The sequence below is a fragment of the Piliocolobus tephrosceles genome, chromosome 1 (genome assembly GCF_002776525.5).
Source record: "Piliocolobus tephrosceles isolate RC106 chromosome 1, ASM277652v3, whole genome shotgun sequence".
Taxonomy (NCBI): Eukaryota; Metazoa; Chordata; class Mammalia; order Primates; family Cercopithecidae; genus Piliocolobus; species Piliocolobus tephrosceles.
This window is the reverse complement of record NC_045434.1, coordinates 24,659,812-24,679,685: the sequence shown is the minus strand read 5'-3', so window position 1 is coordinate 24,679,685 and position 19,874 is coordinate 24,659,812. Positions and strand designations below refer to the sequence as shown.

The 19,874-nt window shown below is 39.0% G+C and overlaps 1 protein-coding gene across 3 annotated transcripts in view; it reads right to left on the bottom strand.

Annotated features, from left to right (window-relative positions):
* DCAF6 (DDB1 and CUL4 associated factor 6) overlaps positions 1-19,874 on the bottom strand; it is a 145,134-nt gene that overhangs the window by 101,753 nt on the left and 23,507 nt on the right. For all 3 annotated transcript variants that reach the window (XM_023207091.1, XM_023207092.1, XM_023207093.2), the window contains exon 3: positions 10,012-10,104. In XM_023207091.1, coding sequence (XP_023062859.1) covers positions 10,012-10,104 — 93 coding nt within the window. The remainder of the gene's footprint in view (positions 1-10,011; positions 10,105-19,874) is intronic.

Sequence of the window (19,874 nt, the reverse complement as noted above, 5' to 3'; positions counted from 1 at the left end):
CTTTAATCCATCTTGAATTAATTTTTGTATAAGGTGTAAGGAAGGAATCCAGTTTCAGCTTTCTACATGTGGCTAGCCACTTTTTCCAGTACCATTTATTAAATAGGGAATCCTTTCCCCATTTCCTGTTTTTGTCAGATTTGTCAAAGATCAGATGATTGTAGATGTGTTGTATTATTTCTGAGGGTTCTGTTCTGTTCTGTTGGTCTACATCCCTGTTTTGGTACCAGTACCATGCTGTTGTGGTTACTGTAGCCTGGTAGTATAGTTTGAAGTCAGGTAGCATGATGCCTCCAGCTTTGTTCTTTTGGCTTATGATTGCCTTGGCAATGCGGGCTTTTTTTTGGTTCCATATGAACTTTAAAGTAGTTTTTTTCCAATTCTGTAAAGAAAGTTATTGGTAGCTTGATGGGGATGGCATTGAATCTATAAATTACCTTGGGCGGTATGGCCATTTTCACGATATTGATTCTTCCTATCCATGAGCATGGAATGTTCTTCCATTTGTTTGTGTCCTCTTTTATTTTGCTGAGCAGTGGTTTGTAGTCCTCCTTGAAGAGGTCCTTCACATCCCTTGTAAGTTGGATTCCTAGGTATTTTATTCTCTTTGAAGCAATTGTGAATGGGAGTTCACTCATGATTTGGCTTTCTGTTTGTCTATTATTGGTGTAGAGGAATGCTTGTGATTTTTTCACATTGATTTTGTATCCTGAGACTTTGCTGAAGTTGCTTATCAGCTTAAGGAGATTTGGGGCTGAGATGATGGGAATTTCTAAATATACAATCATGTCATCTGCAAATGGGGACAATCTGACTTCCCCTTTTCCTAATTGAATACCCTTTATTTCTTTCTCCTGCCTGATTGCCCTGGCCAGAACTTCCAACACTATGTTGAATAGGAGTGGTGAGAGAGGGCATCCCTGTCTTGTGCTGGTTTTCAAAGGGAATGCTTCCAGGTTTTGCCCATTCAGTATGATATTGGCTGTGGGTCTGTCACAAATAGCTCTTATTATTTTGAGATACGTCCCTTCAATACCTAATCTATTGAGAGTTTTTAGCGTGAAGGGCTGTTGAATTTTGTCAAAGGCCTTTTCTGCATCTACTGAGCTAATCATGTGGTTTTCGTCTTTGGTTCTGTTTATATGCTGGATTACGTTTATTGATTTGCGTATGTTGAACCAGCCTTGCATCCCAGAGATGAAGCCCACTTGATCATGGTGGATAAGCTTTTTGATGTGCTGCTAGATTTGGTTTGCCCGTATTTTATTGAGGATTTTTGCATCGATGTTCATCAGGGATATTGGTCTAAAATTCTCTTTTGTTGTGTCTCTGCCAGCCTTTGGTATCAGGATGATGTTGGCCTCATAAAATAAGTTAGGCAGGATTCCTCTTTTTCTGTTGATTGGAATAGTTTCAGAAGGAATGGTACCAGTTCCTCCTTGTACCATTGGCAGAATTTGGCTATGAATTATCCGGTCGTGGACTTTGTTGGTTGGTAGGTTATTAATTATTGCCTCAATTTCAGAGCCTGTTATTGGTCTATTCAGGGATTCAACTTCTTCCTGGTTTAGTCTTGGGAGGGTGTGTGTGTCCAGGAATTTATCCATTTCTTCTAGGTTTTCTAGTTTATTTGCATAGAGGTGTTTATAGTATTCTTTGATGGTAGTTTGTATTTCTGTGAGATCAGTGGTGATATCCCCTTTATCATTTTTTATTGCGTCTATTTGATTCTTCTCTCTTCTTCTTTATTAGTCTTGCTAGCGGTCTATCAATTTTGTTGATCTTTTCAAAAAACCACCTCCTAGATTCATTGATTTTTTGAAGGGTTTTTTGTGTCTCTATCTCCTTCAGTTCTGCTCTGATCTTAGTTATTTCCTGCCTTCTGCTAGCTTTTGAACGTGTTCACTCTTGCTTCTCTAGTTCTTTTAATTGTGATGTTAGGGGGGTCAATTTTAGATCTTTCCTGCTTTCTCTTGTGGGCATTTAGTGCTATAAATTTCCCTCTACACACTGCTTTAAATGTATGCCAGAGATTCTCGTATGTTGTGTCTTTGTTTTCATTGGTTTCAAAGAACATCTGTATTTCTGCCTTCGTTTCGTTATGTACCCACTAGTCATTCAGGAACAGGTTGTTCAGTTTCCATGTAGTGAGCGGTTTTGAGTGAGTTTCTTAATCTTGAGTTCTAGTTTGATTGCACTGCGGTCTGACAGACAGTTTGCTATAATTTCTGTTGTTTTACATTTGCTGAGGAGTGCTTTACTTCCAACTATGTGGTCAATTTTGGAACAAGCATGAAATGTGGTGCTGAGAAGAATGTATATTCTGTTGACTTGGGGTGGAGAGTTCTGTAGATGTCTATTAGGTCCACTTGGTGCAGAGCTGAGTTCAATTCCTGGATATCCTTTTTAACTTTCTGTCTGGTGGATGTGTCTAATGTTGACAGTGGGGTGTTAACGTCTCCCATTACTATTGTGTGGGAGTCTAAGTCTCTTTGTAGGTCTCTAAGGACTTGCTTTATGAATCTGGGTGCTCCTGTATTGGGTGCATATATATTTAGGATAGTTAGCTCTTCTTGCTGAATAGATCCCTTTACTATTATGTAATGGCCTTCTTCATCTCTTCTGATCTTTGTTGGTTTAAAGTCTATTTTATCAGAGACTAGGATTGCAACCTCTGCCTTTTTTTGTTTTCCATTTGCTTGGTAGATCTTCCTCCATCCCTTTATTTTGAGCCTATGTGTGTCTCTGCATGTGAGATGGGTCTCCCGAATACAGCACACTGATGGGTCTTGACTCTTCAGCCAATTTGCCAGTCTGTGTCTTTTAATTGGAGCATTTAGCCCATTTACATTTAAAGTTAATATTGTTATGTGTGAATTTGATCCTGTCATTATGATGCTAGCTGGTTATTTTGTTCGTTAGTTGATGCAGTTTCTTCCTAGCATCGATGGGCTTTACAATTTGTCATGTTTTTGCAGTGGCCAGTACCGGTTGTTCCTGTTTTTAGTGCTTCCTTCAGGAGCTCTTGTAAGGCAGGCCTGGTGGTGGCACAATCTCTCAGCATTTGCTTGTCTGTAAAGGATTTTATTTCTCCTTCACTTATGAAACTTAGTTTGGCTGGATATGAAATTCTGGGTTGAAAATTCTTTTCTTTAAGAATACTGAATACTGGCCCCCACTCTCTTCTGGCTGGTAGAGTTTCTGCCAAAAGATCTGCTGTTAGTCTGATGGGCTTCCCTTTGTGGGTAACCCGACCTTTCTCTCTGGCTGCCCGTAACATTTTTTCCTTCATTCAACTTTGGTGAATCTGACAATTATGTGTCTTGGAGTTGCTCTTCTTGAGGAGTATCTTTGTGGTGTTGTTTGTATTTCTTGAATTTGAATGTTGGTCAGCCTTGCTAGGTTGGGGAAGTTCTCCTGGATAATATCCTGCAGAGTATTTTCCAACTTGGTTCCATTCTCCCTGTCACTTTCAGGTACACCAATCAGACATAGATTTGGTCTTTTCACATAGTCCCATCTTTCTTGGAGGCTTTGTTTGTTTCTTTTTACTCTTTTTTTCTCTAAACTTCTCATCTCACTTCATTTCATTCATTTGATCTTCAATCAGTGATACCCTTTCTTCCAGTTGATCGAATCAGCTACTGAATCAGCATTCGTCACGTAGTTCTTGTGACATGGTTTTCAGCTCCATCAGGTCATTTAAGGACTTCTCTACACTGGTTAGTCTAGTTAGCCATTCATCAAACCTTTTTTCAAGGTTTTTAGCTTCTTTGAGATGGGTTCGAACTTCCTCCTTTAGTTCAGAGAAGTTTGATCGCCTGAAGCCTTCTTCTCTCAATTCATCAAAGTCATTCTCCTTCAAGCTTTGTTCCGTTGCTGGTGAGGAGCTGCATTCCTTTGGAGAGGTGCTCTGATTTTTAGAATTTTCAGCTTTTCTGCTCTGTTTTATCCCCATCTTTGTATCTATCTTTGGTCTTTGATGATGGTGACGTACAGATGGGGTTTTCATGTGGATGTCCTTTCTGTTTGTTAGTTTTCCTTCTAACAGTCAGGACCCTCAGCTACAGGTCTGTTGGAGTTTGCCGGAGGTCCACTCCAGACCCTGTTTGCTGGGTATCAGCAGTGGAGTCTGCAGAACAGTGAATACTGCTGAACAGCAAATGTTGCTGCCTGATCGTTCCTCTGGAAGCTTTGTCTCAGAGGGGTACCCAGCCGTGTGAGGTGTCAGTCTGCCCCTACTGGGGAGTGCCTCCCAGTTAGGCTACTCGGAGGTCAGGGATCCACTTGAGGAGGCAGTCTGTCCATTCTCAGATCTCAAACTCTGTGCTGGGAGAACCACTACTTTCAATAATAACTTTTTGCTGGGCACGGTGGCTCAAGCCTGTAATCCCAGCACTTTGGGAGGCCTAGACAGGCGGATCACGAGGTCAGGAGATCGAGACCATCCTGGCGAACACGATGAAACCCCATCTCTACTAAAGAATACAAAAAACTAGTCGGGCGAGGTGGCGGACAGAGCTGAGATCTGGCCACTGCACTCCAGCCTGGGCGACAAAGCGAGACTCCGTCTCAAAAAATAATAATAATAACTTTTTATCGGTGGATTTATCTTCTTACTTGTGCTTTCCCTGGATCAATGCATTATGAGTTATTCTGAAAACACCCTAAGGATAATGCCCTAGAGAGGCATAATTGCCAGAGTAACTTAATCTGAGATGAAAATAACATATTGATAACTGCAATGATTACTAAACATCAAGGTGGTCTAGTTGTAACATCTATCACTCTGATTACCAGGTTATTTTGACTAAATAGCTGGCCAAAGTTGGCGTCTCTTTCCTTCTTTATCATGTCACGTACAACACTCCCAAAACATGAAGCTTGGTCCAAAAGTATCCAGACAGTAGAGGATGGTTTTTTAATCCCTTGGTAAAAATAACCCCGTTTCAAACCTGACCCACAACCCTGTCTGAGGTATCAAATATACAGATTTATATACTCCTTTTACTAAGATTTATTGAGCTCCAACTATATGACAGGTAAATAAATAATGTTAAGTGTTGAAGATGCAAAAAGAAAAAAGAAATTGTCATTATCTCAAAGAAGTTGTCATCTAAGCACAACATGCAAACAAATAGAGTTATCCACAAGGCAAGAACACAGATGAAGGAGTGGCTACATGTGTCTAGGAAATGTTAGAGAAATATCACAAAAAAGAGCTGAGATTTGAAGGACGAATTTTAAATTTACCAAGTAGATGGGAGATACCTGAGAAAGCAAGTGATCTCAGAAAGGAAGAAGAGTATAAGCAAAAGCATACAGTAATGAAAACATTTTAAGCTCTGAGGACTACAAATGGCTGGCTGAGGCCAAATCAAGAAAAATCATGTATACAGTATATACTTGGGATTTATTTTACAAAAGATACTGCAAGATCAACTCTGGGCTTCCTTCTCTTTCACCTATGTCATAATGGGGTACTCTAATGGGACTCCGCAGTATATGACGGGGAGTCTCTATGCTATATATAATTAAAATAGAATTGCATTAATAAGGAATATCCCCAGCCTCTTAAATATACTAAAAAAAAAAAAAAAAAAACTGAGTGTTTCAAAATTCTTATTTGCAATAAATTAATGTTCCCACAAAATCATAGGATCTAAAAATAATCCAACTATAAAAACAGGTAATATTTGGCTTATAGTCAAAAAGCTTCTTTTCCTATATAATGAATCATTAGTATTTTAAAATTTTAAAAAGCCCTATAAAGGCTTATGAGAATAATAATTATTTTTTTTCAAGATACCAGCTCTTGCTCTGTCATCCAGTCTTGGAGTGTAGTGGTGGAACGCCTGGGCTTAAGTGATCCTCCTGCCTTTCCCTCCCGAGTAACTGGGACTACAGGCATGTGCCACCACATTCAGTTAATTTTTAAATTTTTTGTAGAGACAGAGTCTCATTACATTTCCCAGCCTGGTCTTTAACCCCTGGCCTCAAGCGATCTTCCCACCTCATGCCTCCCAAAGTGCTGGGATTATAAGCATGAGCCACACGCTTGGCCTATGATTATAATCTTTAAAAAGAAAATCTGACTAATCATTTCTCAAGCTGGAAATGAGAAAGAGTAATCATTTTTTAAATATACATATTCTATTGGAAATCATACACCAAAGGAATCATCATTTCTTTAAAAATAAGCAAACAAAACAGAAACAGGTCTTTTAACAATCAATCATTCCTTGGGTACGCAAGTGATTATTTTGTATAATGTAAGAGTTAAAATTCTGAATAGTGATCATCAAAAAGCATTCTACATATATATTATTCCAGGAAATTTTTTCTATTATAAGAAAAGGGGGCTAGGCATGATGGTTCACGCCTGTAACCCCAGCACTTCGGGAGGCCGAGACAGGTGGATCACTCGAGCTCAGGAGTTCGAGACCAGCCTGGCCAACATGGTGAAACCCCAACTCTTAAAAAAATACAAAAACTAGCCGAGCATGGTGGCACATACTTGGTAGTCTCAGCTATTCAGAAGGCTGAGGCAGGAGAAACTCCTGAATCTGGGAGGCAGAATTTGCAGTGGGCCGAGATCAAGCCACTGCACTCCAGCCTGGGCAGGAGCAAGACTCTCTCAAAAAAGAATAATAAAAAAGAAAAAGAAAAGGGTTACCCTTGTAATTACTGACCTAAGAGAATTAGGATTTGAAAACATCAAGCTTTTTTGCTAAGCCAGGACAATTAAGTAAAACTTACTGAAATAAGACTATGACCTATTAAAGACAGCCTCAATATGAACTTCTTTTTCGGCTGATAGATGATACACACTTACTTAAATATCTTATTGTTTAAATGTGGAAAAACAAGAAACAAACAATTTATTCCGTAAAACTGAAAATTTTAAATTAAACTTTGGACTGCCAATACCATGTTTCCACTGATACAAAAATAGTTGTATACTTCCCCTATATATGAACTCAGAAGCTAAGAGCCAATGAAAATCAGAACATAATCATAATTAAAACTCGTATGTTATCCCAGCTTAATGAAATGTATATCATGAAGCATTTCACTAGAACCTAGCCACTGTTTGTAAGCTGATAAAAATCCAGTTTCTTAAACTACTTAGCTGAAGATTAGATTCTGTGAGCCTAAAATAATAAGTCTTAACCTGTAAGATCCAGCTTCAAACAGCCAGCCAGGCCCATTCATACATCACTATATAACCTAAATTAATAGACAAAAATGTTTTAAAACGTTTTTAGAAACAAATATAAAATATTAATATTATAAAGGACTTTAGACATTATGACTCTCTTAATATATGAAGAAAAAGGCTAAGGAAAGTTTAAATAACTTGGTCAGAATGGTAAAAAAAAAAAAAAAAAAAACCAACATATAAATCTATATATGCCATTATAGTAATCATAACGTAATTTTAAAATTTTCATAGAACTCTTCTTCATTCAAAGACCTAAATATTAATGAAGTAAATTTCACAGTGCAATAATACCAAGAAGTAGATAGAAGTAAGACAACTGTGCCACTTACCAAATTATCTCCTCTCAGCTCCAAATTTATCCTTCACTTTTATAGATTATGCAATGGAACTGAGTCCTTTAAAAATTTTTGCTTTGCCAGTTGGCATAACGTTAAGCTTTGTCAGTAAAAAGCACTGAAAGGATAACGCAGGAAAAAGGAGTTTGCTTCCTATCTCTAATGTGAACTCCTGCAACCAAGCACAGTTTTTCCAGTGCCAGGGTCTTCCAGTATGGGCAGTTTCCCCAGCACCCTAGCACCAAAGTCCTGCAGTCAGTTTCACCAGGGCCCACCTGCTGAATGAACAGTGCAACACCCAACAGCTTCTCCTGCCTCATTTCCCCACGTCCCCAGACATTTTGTAGCATACATCTCTGATGAGAAACCTCTCCTTAAAAAGTATTTCTCAGTGCCCTAGAGAGAGGTGTTCCAGCAAGTTCCAGAGGGGAATTCCCAACAAGTTACACTAGCATGGCATCACAGAGACTTCTCTGCCATCCAGTGAGCCATGACACCCTCTTTAATAAGGTCTAAATTTCAGCACTCAGCAAGGGGGTCTCTTCTTTAGGGTGGTTTATCTCAGTCCTAGGGTTAGTGGCAGTTCATAGTATCTGTTATTTCTTTATTTTATAGAGACCTCTTTACTTTTCAGTAGCCAAGCCTTTATTACTCCAATCTCCTGATATAGATAGTCATTCTTTTTATTACACTTTCCCTATTGAAATTATTGTGTGGTTTATTTGACTAGAGCATGACTGATACAATCACCAACACACGGTTGCTACTACCATAAAAAATTAAAAGCTAGAGTACACTTTTGGAATCACTATTAAAAGAACAGATGTTAAAAGACTTAAAGATATAGGAAATTTGGGCCAGGCGTGGTGGTTCATGCCTATAATCCCAACACTTCGAGAGGCGGGCGGATCACTTGAGGTCAGGAGTTCAAGATCAGCCTGGCCAACGTGGTGAAACCCTGTGTCTACCAAAAATACAAAAATTAGCTGAGCATGGTGATGCACGCCTGTAATCCCAGATCCTTGGGAGGCTGAGGCAGGAGAATCACTTGAACCCAGCAGGCAGAGGTTGCAGTGAGCCGAGATCACACCACTGCACTGCAGCCTTCCAGCCTGGGTGACAGAGTGAGACCCTGCTGCAAAAAAAAAAAAAAAGATACAGGAAATTTAAAACAATCAGGAGAGAAAAACGTATCATTTGAGTTGGGAGTCAGCTAGGAAATATACATATTCCTATTCTTAACTGGAACTTTAAATGATGTGTTGAATGTTTAAGATCTTACAAATTTTAAAATAACTAGTCATATTTCTAAACCAGAAGGTTTCTCATTTAACTGTTACATCAAGTGTAAAGAACATCACACACTTTCTTTTTATTACAATCAGTCGGCTGTTTATAGCTTTATCATTCAGTATCTAAATTTCTCTGAAATCATCCTTATAAAGGAAACATTCTATGGATATAATGGACTGCTATTTGAAACAGTAATTAAAGTTATTTGAGAGTTAGAAAATTATTTAACTCTTAGATATCTCTTGCCTTCTAGTGAGGGGGTTTATTAGCTTATGGTAATTTTTTCTTCATTGAAAGCATTTTGATTTTTTCAGTACCTCAAGAACACAGCCATCATTTGGTTGTTTTTGTCTTTAAAAGTTTTAAATGTAAATTTTCTAAAAGACTAAATTTCAAATTTTTAAGAAAATGAAACAATGACCAAAGTTGGCAGCTTTATCCACACTACTCTTTTTTTTTTTTTTTTTTTTTTGAGACAGAGTCTCGCTCTGTCGCCCGGGCTGGAGTGCAGTGGCCGGATCTCAGCTCACTGCAAGCTCCGCCTCCCGGGTTTACGCCATTCTCCTGCCTCAGCCTCCCGAATAGCTGGGACTACAGGCGGCCGCCACCTCGCCCGGCTAGTTTTTTGTATTTTTTAGTAGAGACGGGGTTTCACCGTGTTAGCCAGGATGGTCTCGATCTCCTGACCTCGTGATCCGCCCGTCTCGGCCTCCCAAAGTGCTGGGATTACAGGCTTGAGCCACCGTACCCGGCTACACTACTCTTAACGTTAAAATAAGTAACTTTTTAGAATGTTAAGATAATATCTTAAGGTTACACATAAAAGTAATTTTTTCATTAACTCATACTTTATATACGGCACATTTTCCCCAAAAAAGTGTTATTGAAATAATGTCACTTGTACCAATTATTATCCACTTAAATAAATGATATATTTAAATTTTCTAGAGCCCAAGGCTGAATAAAATCTTCTATTTCCCTAAGTAATCTAAGAGACCCACATGTACCTAAGAACCTCTAAATTACACAATAAACTTCAGCAAAACAGGAAGGATATTCTATTATAAATGCCCATTCTATGTTCGTTTACAATTACTTCATTTCTGCCTTCTTGATTTTTTTCTCTCATTAAATTACAGAGTTTTTAAACTACTTTACCTTTCTGCTGTAAGGATTACTAATTACTAATTTGGTGTCATCTGAGCCAGATAAAATATATTCTCCCGTGTCATTCCAACAGATTGTATTAACCTAAAAAGAAAGCAAAAAAGAAATATAAGCAAATTGGACATAAAAGAAAATATGCCATCTTTCACTCACCTGGTGGTACAAAACTTTTACCACTAATGAGGTTATATGTTAAAAAGTAGTTAACATAGGGGTGTCCAATCTTATGGCTTCCCTGGGCCACAGTGGAAGAAGAATAACTGTCTCAAGCCACACATAAAATACACTAACACTAGCTGATGAGCTAAAAATAAGTTGTAAAAAACATCATAATGTTTTAAGAAAGTTTACGAATTTATGTGGGCCACATTCAAAGCTGTTCTGGGCCTCATGCAGCCCACAGGCCGCGTGTTAGACAAGCTTGATTTAACAGTTGATGTATTAAAAAAACAAGCTTTGGTACCAGTACCATGCTGTTTTGGTTACTGTAGCCTTGTAGTATAGTTTGAAGTCAGGTAGCGTGATGCCTCCAGCTTTGTTCTTTTGACTTAGGATTGTCTTGGCAATGCGGGCTCTTTTTTGGTTCCATATGAACTTTAAAGCCGTTTTTTCCAATTCTGTGAAGAAACTCATTGGTGGCTTGATGGGGATGGCATTGAATCTATAAATAACTTTGGGCAGTATGGCCATTTTCACGATATTGATTCTTCCTATGAGCATGGTATGTTCTTCCATTTATTAGTGTCCTCTTTTATTTCACTGAGCCGTGGTTTGTAGTTCTCCTTGAAGAGGTCCTTTACATCCCTTGTAAGTTGGATTCCTAGGTATTTTATTCTCTCTGAAGCAATTGTGAATGGAAGTTCATTCATGATTTGGCTCTCTGTTTGTCTGTTACTGGTGTATAAGAATGCTTGTGATTTTTGCACATTAATTTTGTATCCTGAGACTTTGCTGAAGTTGCTTATCAGCTTAAGGAGATTTTGGGCTGAGACAATGGGGTTTTCTAAATATACAATCATGTCATCTGCAAACAGGGACAATTTGACTTCTTCTTTTCCTAACTGGATACCCTTTATTTCTTTCTCTTGCCTGATTGCCCTAGCCAGAACTTCCAACACTATGATGAATAGGAGTGGTGAGAGAGGGCATCCCTAGAGATATAGACCAATGGAACAGAACAGAGTCCTCAGAAATAATACCACACATCTACAGCCATCTGATCTTTGACAAACCTGAGAGAAACAAGAAATGGGGAAAGGACTCCCTATTTAATAAATGGTGCTGGGAAAATTGGCTAGCCATAAGTAGAAAGCTGAAACTGGATCCTTTCCTTACTCCTTATATGAAGATTAATTCAAGATGGATTAGAAACTTAAATGTTAGACTTAATACCATAAAAACCCTAGAAGAAAACCTAGGGAATACCATTCAGGACATAGGCATGGGCAAGGACTTCATGTCTAAAACACCAAAAGCAATGGCAGCAAAAGCCAAAATTGACAAATGGGATATGATTAAACTAAAGAGCTTCTGGACAGCAAAAGAAACTACCATCAGAGTGAAGAGGCAACCTACAGAATGGGAGAAAATTTTTGCAATCTACTCATCTGACAAAGGGCTAATATCCAGAATCTACAAAGAACTCAAACAAATTTACCAGAAAAAAACAAACAACCCCATCAAAAAGTGGGCAAAGGATATGAACAGACATTTCTCAAAAGAAGACATTCATACAGCCAACAGACACATGAAAAAATGCTCATCATCACTGGCCATCAGAGAAATGCAAATCAAAACCACAATGAGATACCATCTCACACCAGTTAGAATGGCAATCATTAAAAAGTCAGGAAACAACAGGTGCTGGAGAGGATGTGGAGAAACAGGAACACTTTTACACTGTTGGTGGGATTGTAAACTAGTTCAACCATTATGGAAAACAGTATGGCAATTCCTCAAGGATCTAGATCTAGATGTACCATATGACCCCAGCCATCCCACTACTGGGTATATACCCAAAGGATTATAAATCATGCTGCTATAAAGACACATGCACACGTATGTTTATTGCGGCACTATTCACAATAGCAAAGACTTGGAATCAACCCAAATGTCCATCTGTGACAGACTGGATTAAGAAAATGTGGCACATGGCCGGGCACGGTGGCTCAAGCCTGTAATCCCAGCACTTTGGGAGGCCGAGACGGGCGGATCACGAGGTCAGGAGATCAAGACCATCCTGGCTAACACGGTGAAACCCTGTCTCTACTAAAAATACAAAAACTAGCCGGGCGAGGTGGCGGGCGCCTGTAGTCTCAGCTACTTGGGAGGCTGAGGCAGGAGAATGGCGTAAACCCGGGAGGCGGAGCTTGCAGTGAGCTGAGATCCGGCCACTGCACTCTAGTCCGGGCGACAGAGCAAGAATCCGCCTCAAAAAAAAAAAAAAAATTATCCTCTTTAGGCCGGGCACGGTGGCTCAAGCCTGTAATCCCAGCACTTTGGGAGGCCGAGACAGGCGGATCACGAGGTCAGGAGATGGAGACCATCCTGGCGAACACGGTGAAACCCCGTCTCTACTAAAAAAATAAAAAAAAACTAGCCGGGCAAGGTGGCAGGAGCCTGTAGTCCCAGCTACTCGGGAGGCTGAGGCAGGAGAATGGCATAAACCCGGGAGACGGAGTTTGCAGTGAGCCGAGATCGCGCCACTGCACTGCAGCCTGGGTGACAGAGCGAGACTCTGTCTCAAAAAAAAAAAAAAAAAAAAAAGAAAATGTGGCACATATACACCATGGAATATTATGCAGCCATAAAAAAGGATGAGTTTGCATCCTTTGTAGGGACATGGATGCAGCTGGAAACCATCATTATTAGCAAACTATCACAAGAACAGGAAACCAAACACCGCATGTTCTCACTCATAGATGGAAACTGAACAATGACATCACTTGGACTCGGGAAGGGGAACATCACACATCGGGGCCTATCATGGCGGGGGAGGGGGGAGGGATTGCATTGGGAGTTATACCTGATATAAATGACGAATTGATGGGTGCTGACGAGTTGATGGGGGCAGCACACCAACATGGCACAAGTATACATATGTAACAAACCTGCACGTTATGCACATGTACCCTAGAACTTAAAGTATAATAAAAAAAAATAAAAATAAAAAAAAAAACAAGCTTCCAGTTTCCAGTTCCACATGTAAGAAGCTTAACAGTTGCCACTCCATTCTAACAACAAATAAAAAGATAACAGACTGTAAAATAAATAACTGATCTTGGATCCTTCAGAGAGGCAAGGATACAGGACAAAATGCTACCTCCTAGATTGGAGAGACGAACAGGTAAACACAAGGAGTCTTGGCTTACTGGAGCACAGACTCATGAGCAGAAACCTCTGTGAGAAACAGGGCTAGGGTAGGAAAACCTGAACTATAATTGATGAATTGTTGGAGGTTCAGAAAGCGTTAACTCTGAATGTTAAAAACTCCAGGGAAGGCCAGGCGCAGTGGCTCACATCATAATCCCAGCACTTTGGGAGGCCAAGGCAGGTGGATCACCTGAGGTCAGAGGTTCAAGACCAGCCTGACCCATATGGCGAAACCCCGTCTCTACTAAAAATACAACAATTAGCCAGGCATGGTGGCATGCGCCTGTAATCCCAGCTACTCGGGAGGCTGAGACAGGAGAACTGCTTGAACTCAGGAGTTGGAGGTTTCAGGGAGCCAAGATCGTGCCACTGCACTCCAGCCTAGGCGACAGAGCAAGATTCTGTCTCCAAAAACAACAACAACAACAAAAACTCCAGGGAACCCAGTCATGGGGCGGTGAGGTACGGTGCAGAGGGTATTTTTGTGATTTAATTTTAACTTCAGAGCTCAACCAGATTTTCACAATAAATTTCAGATTAAAATAGTCTTCCAGCAGAGGGAGGGAAAAAGAAACCATTTTGAGTATCCCAGAGTACTCTGCCGTTCTTAACAAGATCTGCCCTCAAGAAGAGCTATTTAACCACAGCCTACCCACTGAGGTTTTATCAGAGCCTAACTGACCTAGGCAAAGAGAAATACCCAATTCCAGCCCTCCACATTGGGGAAGGAAAAGACATAACTCCAGCCTAAGCTACTAACCTGTTCCACCTCAGTAGGGGAATAGGAGGTGCAGATAATCCCTTGTGAAGCCCATAGTCCAGACACATAGGCTCTTTAAGAGACAGAGACCTAATCATTGGCCTGTAGCACACTTCCTCTCCTCCTACACTTTACCAGTAAATTCCTAAGGACCTATTTATATCATTACTTTTAATCAGTACTTCATGTCCAGTTATTAAGAAAAATTACAAGCCATACTAAAAGGCAAAAATACAACTTGAAGAGATAAAGCCAGCATCAGAACCAAATATAGCAGGACTGCTGGAACGGTAAGACCAGGAATTTGAAACAACTATGATTAGTATGCTAAGAGTTCCAATGGATAAAGTAGACAGCATATAAGAAGAGATGGGCAATGTCAGCAGAGAGATGGAAATCTTAAGAATAAAAAGGAAATGTTAGCAATCAAAAACAATGTAACAGAAATGAACAATGCCTCTGATGGGCTTATTAGTAGACACAGTTGAGGAAACAATCTCTGACCTTGAGGATATATCAATAAAAACCTACAAAACTGAAAAGCAAAAAGAACAAAGACTGAAAACAAGCAAAACAAAACATAATGTCCAAGGAATGTGGGACAACTACAAAAGGCATAACTCATGCATAAAGTGAATACCAGAGGAGAAGGAGAAAAGAACAGAATATCTGAAACAATAATGACTGATCATTTCCTCCACATGAATGTCAGAAACCAAACCATATATCCAGTAAGCTCAGAGAACAACAATCAGTATAAATACAAAAAGAACTACACCTAGGCAAGCATTTTTCAAACTAAAGAAAACCAAAGATAAGAAAAAATCCTGAAAGAAGCTGGAGGAAAAAAACATTATCTATAGAGGAGCAAAGATAAGAATTATAACCAACATCCCCTCAGAAATCATGTAAGCAAGAAGAGTGAAATATTTAAAGCAGTAACAGAAACAAAACATTCCCTGCAAAACTATCCTCCAAAACTAAAGGAAAAATAAAGCCGTTCTCAGATAAATGAACATTGAGGGAATTTGTTGCCAGCAGACCTACCTCGCAAGAAATTATGAAAGGAGTTCTTTAAAGAAAAGGAAAATAAACATAGGTCAGAGACATATATCTACATAAAGAAAGAAGGAGCACTGAAGGAGGAATAAGTGAAGATAAAACACAAACTTTTACTTAATTGAGCTAACAAATTATTTTATTGTTCAAAATAACAGCAACAATGTATTTGATTACCTATGCTTATATCTAACACATATATAAAAATATGCTTATGAGTACTTACACATAAATGAATAACAGAAATAGTATAAGGTATAAGATGGAAGATTTAAAATTATTTTGTACTCACACTCCCTGTGAAGCATTATAGTGTTATTTGAAATAAAGTGGACTTAAATTTGTTGTATATGTATATTGAAAACTTTAGGGCAACTGCTTAAAAAGTTGAAAAAATAAGTGTAACTAATTAATACTAAGGAAGGAGAGGGAAAAAACTATATGAAATGCTCAATTAAAACTACAAAAGGGCTGGGCATGGTGGCTCACATCTGTAATCCCAGCACTTTGGGAGGCCAAGGAGGGCGGATCACTTGAGGTCAGGAATTAGAGACCAGCCTGGCCAACATGGTGAAACCTTGTCTCTACTAAAATATAAAAATTAGCAGGGTGAACCTGGGAGGTGGAGGTAGCAGTGAGCTGAGACTAAACCACTGTACTCCAGCCTGGGTGGCAGAGTGAGACTCCATCTCAAAAGGAAAAAAAAAAAAAAAAACCAGAAACAAAAAAAACACAAAAGGCAGAAGAATGGAAAACAAAAATAGGAACAAAGAACAAAGACAAAAAGCAGAAAACAGTAACAAATATAGGAAATATTAATCCAGCTATACCAGTAATCACTTTGAATGTCAATAGTCTAAATTAAGAAATTACTATTATTTTTTTTTTGAGACTGAGTTGCGTTCTTTTGCCCAGGCTACAGAGAAGCAGTGCGACCTCAGCTCACTGCAACCTCCACCTCCCAAGTTCAAGTGATTCTCCTGCCTCAGCCTCCCGAGTAGCTGGGATCACAGGCACCCGTCACCATGCCTGGCTAATTTTTGTATTTTTAGTAGAGCCAGGGTTTCGCCACGTTGCCCAGGCTGGTTTCGAACTCCATACTTCAGGTGATCCACCTGCCTCAGCCTCCAAAGTGCTAGGATTACAGATGTGAGCCACCACACCTGGCTACTTTTTTTTGTTTTTTTGAGATGGAGTCTCGCTTCATCACCAGGCTGGAGTGCAGTGCAGTGGTGCTATCTCAGCTCACTGCAACCCTCCACCTCCCAGGTTCAAACGATTCTCCTGCCTCAGTCTCCCAAGTAGCTGGGATTACAGGCATGTGTCACCATGCCTGGCTAATTTTTTGTATTTTTAGTAAAGACAGCGTTTTGCCATGTTGGCCAGGCTGGTCTTGAACTCCTGACCTCAGGTGACTGCCCGCCTTGACCTCCCAAAGTGCTGGGATTACAGGGGTGAGCCACTGTGCCCAGCCTAAAAATTAAGAGAGAGACGGTCAGGGTGGAGCAAAAAACAAGATCCAAATATATGTTGTTTACAAGAAATCCATTTTAAATATAAAGATCCATATGGATTAAAAGTAAATGGATTGAGAAAAATACATCATACTAACACAAATTAAAAGAAAATAGGAGTAGTTACATTAATTTCAGACAGACCAGACTTCAAAGCAAGAAAAAGTATCAGAGAAATAACCATAAACAGGTCAGTTTCCCCAAGGCAACTCAGTTTCCGCATCCCTAATATGTATGTGCTTAACAACAAAGTATCAAAATATGTAAGACAAAAACCGATAGAACTATAAGGAGAAACAGATGAATCTAGTATGATACCTGGAGACTTCAATTCCCTCTATCAGAAACAGACAGATCTAGCAGGCAGGAAATCAGTAAGGACACAGTTAAACTCAAAACCATCAATTATCTGAATATAACAGACATTTATAGACTGTTTCATTCAACAACAGCAGAATAAACAGTCCTCTCAAGCTCACATGAAACATTTACCAAGACAGACCACACTTGAGCCCTTAAAATACACTTCATCAAATCTAAAAGAATAAAAATCAAACAGTGTCTACTCTTAGACCACAAAGGAATTAAGCTAAAATCAGTAACAGAAAAATAACTGGAAAATCCCAAAATACACAGAAGTTCAAAATAACACATAGGTCAAAGAAGAAATCTCAAAATTTTAAAAGATTTTGAATTCAATGAAAATCAAAACAAAGCTAATTAAAATCTGTGAGGTGCAACTAAGTAGGTCTCAGTGGAAATCTTACAGCATTTCTGAAATCCAAAATGCTTTGAGCATCATGTTGGCACTCAAAAAGTTTCAAATTTTGGAGCATTTCAATTTTTCAGATTTTCAAATTAAAGACACTCAACCTGAAGAAAATTTCCTGCTAATATCAAAAACAAGGCAAGGCCGTCCTCTCTCACCACTTCGTTTCAACACCATACTTTAAGTCCTAGCTAATGCCATAAGAAAAGAAAAGGAAAGAAAAGCAAAGGAAAAGTATAAAGATTGGAAAAGAAGAAATAAAACGGTCTGCAGATAACAAGATCATCTATATGGAAAATAGAAATTTAAAAACCCTCCTGGAGGCTGGGCGCAGTGGCTCACACCTGTAATCGCAGCATTTTGGGAGGCCGAGGCGGGCAGATTGTGAGGTCAGGAGCTTGAGACCATCCTGGCTAACACGGTGAAACCCTGTCTCTACTAAAAATACAAAAAATTAGCCAGGTGTGGTGATAGGCACCTGTAGTCCCAGCTACTTGGGAGGCTGAGGCAGGAGAATGGTGTGAACCTGGGAAGCGGAGCTTGCACTGAGCCGAGATCGCGTCACTGCACTCCAGCCCGGGTGACAGAGCAAGACTCTGTTTCAAAAAATAAAAAAAAATTTTTTAAAAACCCTCCTGGAACTAATAAGTATTGTAGCAAAGTAAAAGGATACAAGGTTAATATTAAAAAGTCAATTATTTTCCTGTATGCCAGAAATGAACAAGTGGAATTTGAATTTTAAAACACAATACCATTACATTAGCACTCCAAAACAAGAAACACTTAGGTATAAATTGAATAAAATATGTGTAAGATTTCTATGAGAAAAATTATAAAACTCTGGTAAAAGAAATCAAAGAAATAAATGAAGAGCTAGTCCATATTAATAAATAGAAAGATTCAATATTTTCAAGGTGTCAATTCTTCCCAACTTGTTCTATAGATTGGATGCAATTCCTATCAAAATCTCAGCAAATTATTTTGTGGGTATTGACAAACTGATTCTAAAGTTTCAAAGACTCGAGCTAGCTAACACATATTAAGGGAGAACAAAGTTGTTCTTCTCAAGCTCACATGGAACATTTACCAAGACAGACCATATTTGAGGCCTTAAAATACACTTTAACAAATTTAAAAGAATGAAAATCACACAGTATCTACTCTTAGACCACAATGGAATTAAACTAAAATCAGTAACAGAAAGACAAGCGGAAAATCCCAAGATAGCTGACGCTACCCAACTTTAAGACTTACTATAAGGCGCCTGTAATCCTAGCACTTTGGGAGGCCAAGGCAGGCAGATCATGAGGTCAGGAGTTCGAAACCAGCCTGGCCAACATGGTGAAATCCCATCTCTACTAAAGATACAAAAAAATTAGCTGGGCATGGTGGTGCGTGCCTGTAATCCCAGCTACTCTGGAGGTTGCGGCAGGAGAATCACTTGAACCCAGGAGGCAGAGGCTGCAGTGAGCCCAGATCATGTCATTGCACTCCAGCCTGAGGAGGCAAGAGGTCAAGATTCAATCTCAAAAAATAAATAAATAAATAAATAATTTTTAAAAATGTTTACTGTAAGACTACACCAAATAAGACAGTATGGTATAACGAAACAGAATTCAGAGCCCAGAAACAGACCCACATAAACACGATCAACGAATCTTTGACAAAGGAGTAAAGTCAATACAATGCAGCTAGTCCTTCCAACAGATGGTGCTGGTACAACTGCATATTCACATGCAAAAAATAAATAAATAAATAAATAAAATCTAGACACGAAACTTAAACCCTTCGCAAAAATTAATTCAAGATAGATCACAGATCTAAATATAAACACAAAACTATAAACCTCTGAGAACATAGGAAAAAAACTCAGATGACCTTGGGTATGGTGATAACTTATTAAGTACAACACCAAGGCAAGATCCATAAAAGAAATCACTGATAAGCCTGACTTCACTAAAATTAAAAACTTTCACCCTGCCAAAGACAATGTCAAGAAAATGAGAAGACAAGACACAGGGAAAATACTTGCAAAAGACACATCTAATAAAGTGCTGTTATCTAAAATACATAAAGAACACTTAAAACACGACAATAAGAAACAATCTGATTATGAGCCAAAGGCCATAACAGGCACTGCAGCAAAGAAGATATACAGATTGCAAACAAGTATATGAAAAGATAATCCACGTCCTATGTTATCAGGGAAATACACTACATACCTATTAGAATGGCCAAAATAGAGAACACTGACAACATCAAATACTGGCAAGAATGTGGAGCATCAGGAACTTACATTCATTGCTGGTGGGAATGCAAAACTGTACAGTTACTTTGAAGGACAGCTGGTGATTTCTTATAAAAACTAAACATTCTCTAA